The 2,692-nt window shown below is 48.8% G+C and overlaps 1 protein-coding gene across 2 annotated transcripts in view; it reads left to right on the forward strand.

Annotated features, from left to right (window-relative positions):
* Positions 1-2,692, forward strand: part of SPRED2 (sprouty-related, EVH1 domain containing 2) — a 112,491-nt gene that overhangs the window by 93,305 nt on the left and 16,494 nt on the right. For both annotated transcript variants that reach the window (XM_015557929.1, XM_006778529.2), the window contains exon 4: positions 357-421. In XM_015557929.1, the coding sequence (XP_015413415.1) occupies positions 357-421 (65 nt within the window). The remainder of the gene's footprint in view (positions 1-356; positions 422-2,692) is intronic.

Here is a 2,692-nt window from a genome sequence, read left to right on the forward strand (position 1 = left end):
GGTGGGCCTGGGGGATCGCTGGCAGAGGCTGGTCTTGACCTTGCACGGCAGAGCAGTGGGCAGGCTCTCGCCGCCCCTCCTCTGTGTTGCCTTTCTGTGTGCTTGTTCTCTAGTAGCCAGTGCAGAATTTCAAGGGTTTAATTGGGAACAACAGTCGGCCAAGTTCATTTAGGGGGCATCTGGCAAGGGTCAATTGAAGAATAAATTAAAAGCATTAATTCCCAGATAGCATCTCTGTTAGTGAGCTACATACGAAAGGAAGGAGGTGTGGTTTTATTAAAACCTACCTTTTAAACGATTGGACTGGACTTATCCTCTTTGAAAACACTTATTACATCTATTTTTTGTCTTTTTAGGCTCAACCACATCATCTTCCACCATCCACAATGAAGCTGAGCTTGGTGATGACGACGTGTTTACGGTACGTTCTCTGTGTCCTTTGCTCTCCAGGTCAGTGGTGAGTACTCGGGCGAGGTTCTGGTTAAGGGCATGAGAGACACTTTGCAATTTGGCATGTGCTCTTGCAGCAGGGATGCCATCGTGGAGATCTCTGTCTTGTCGCAATTTTTCCTGGGCTGGGTTTTGCCTTTGTTGTTCGTGTTGCAGTGGTAGCATCACCACATGACCTGAGAGTGTCAACTCTCCCGGACCTGTCCCAGGTTCTCGCACAGTCTTTCCTCAGAGTTAGGATGAACAACCGCCTGGTTTGCCCAGGACTGTCCTACTTTTAGCATTGAAAGTCCCTGGTCCTACAGAACACCTCAATCCCAGGCAAACCAGGACAACTGGTCACCCACTCAGAGTGGAACACAACCGCCTCCCTGGCATCGACGGGAGCACCAGAAGTAGCCTTGCTGATGAGTAATTAAACTGATCAGAAAGGCCTGAAGGCTGAGTTGAGGTTGGAACTAAGTGTGCGAAGGCAGGAAATGGCTTGGATATTTTGACACAGCTTGAGTTAATGGGATATAACTGGAGATAAAATGATTTCTCAGCTAGCTTCTTCATTTAAGTCCTGGGCTTCTAAAAGGAAATAACAGATAGTTCATTGCACACCTACTGTGTGCCTGGTGCAGTGCTCTAGGGCAGCATTTTCACACTCTTGGCCTGGACCTACAGTATGAAATACATTTACGTTGTAACCTAGGGCACACACATCCAGGGACACCTAAAACCAGACTGTACTTCATGCTCTGCGTTATGTTTTTTCTCTCTGCTGTTTTGTTTTCTTCTACTTTTGATTATGGAACTTTTCAAGCACATAGGAGAAGTACAGAATAATCCAGTGAGCACTGTATGCTCTACACCTAGATTTGGCAGTTGTGATATTTTGCCCCATTTGCTGTATCTGTGCATGTATGTGTATTTAGAGATGTGCACCCCCCCTCCTTCCCTCCCTGCCCCCCACATGTATATTTTTGCTGATTAGTTAAAAATAAGTCACCTGGAATTACTTCAGCATCCACCTCCTAAAAATAAGGTGGTATTCTACACAAGCACACCACCATTCCTATACTAAGAAAATTCATAGGAATCTCCTGTCGGATAATAGTTCCCCAGTTGTCCCAAGAATATCTTTTATAAGCAGTTTTCTATTTCATATTTTAAAATATTGGTTGCACCCCTTTAAATGTGCTTTCCAATAGACTCCTCACAGCCAGTGATTTCGAAAAACTGCTTTGGGAATCCAGAGGTGTGTGGGTAAAGCGAGGCTACAGCCCTGGTTCAGGGAACAGGGTGGTTTGAACAGAGATGAGCGTGGCTCTGACAGGCTTAGACTGGCACAGACCGGAGAGTCCTCTGAACCAGGGGCTTTACGGCAGGGGAGGTCAGAGAAGACCGCTAGTGGGAGGCCCGCCCGGACCTCGGTGACATTTGAACGGGGCTCGGGAAGTGGCTTCAAGGCTGGGATCCACAGGGGCGAAGGCGGATGCCGGGATGTGCATGGTGAGCGGCCTGCGGGTCCCAGCCTGACGTGCGTGGGGGTGTCAGGAAATGAGCTCAGTTGTCCTTCCCTGGAGCGGCTGGTGTGATGTGGCTCTGAGCAGGCTTCCTCTGGCGCTCCGAGCAGATCTTCTCAGCAGTTGGCATGTTGCTTACATCTGTTCCTTTGTCACGTTTGGGGAGACAAACAACAGCAGGAGGGTTAAAGGTGGCTTCCTGTGCTCCAGAGCAGAACTGTCACCCGCAGCTGCTTCCCAGCTACCTGCCAGAATGATTTACAGAATCAGGAGCGGGCAGCGGGAGCCGGGCGATGGAAGCCAGCGTCCTCCTGGTTTTGCCCTTTCATCCATGGGGCATCAACATGCCGCTCTAGGGTGTCGCCGAGTGCCTGGAAGGAAGTGTAGAAACAGCCCTGCCGCTCCCAGGCCCTTGGAACTCACGGAGAAGGAGCCCCACTTACTCGCAATCCGTGTAGCCCTTATGTATAGGACCAGTGGCCTTCGTGCCATTCATTTACAAAGAAGGGACTGGTAACAGTAGTACCTCCCTTCTCAAGACAGCCCCAGTCATTAGGTCATTGAGGGTTAGAAACACATCCTGTGTAATGACAGGAGGGTCATCGAGGCTTACGTACCAGGTTTCCCATGTGTCCGCTCGCTCTCAAAATCAATTTTAAAATCTTTATTTAAAGAACACCTTTTATTGGTAAGACAGGCGTTTAGAACTCAGAACTCATTTATCAGTGAAA

Source organism: Myotis davidii, unplaced genomic scaffold (genome assembly GCF_000327345.1).
Source record: "Myotis davidii unplaced genomic scaffold, ASM32734v1 scaffold6, whole genome shotgun sequence".
In the NCBI taxonomy this organism is placed as follows: domain Eukaryota; kingdom Metazoa; phylum Chordata; class Mammalia; order Chiroptera; family Vespertilionidae; genus Myotis; species Myotis davidii.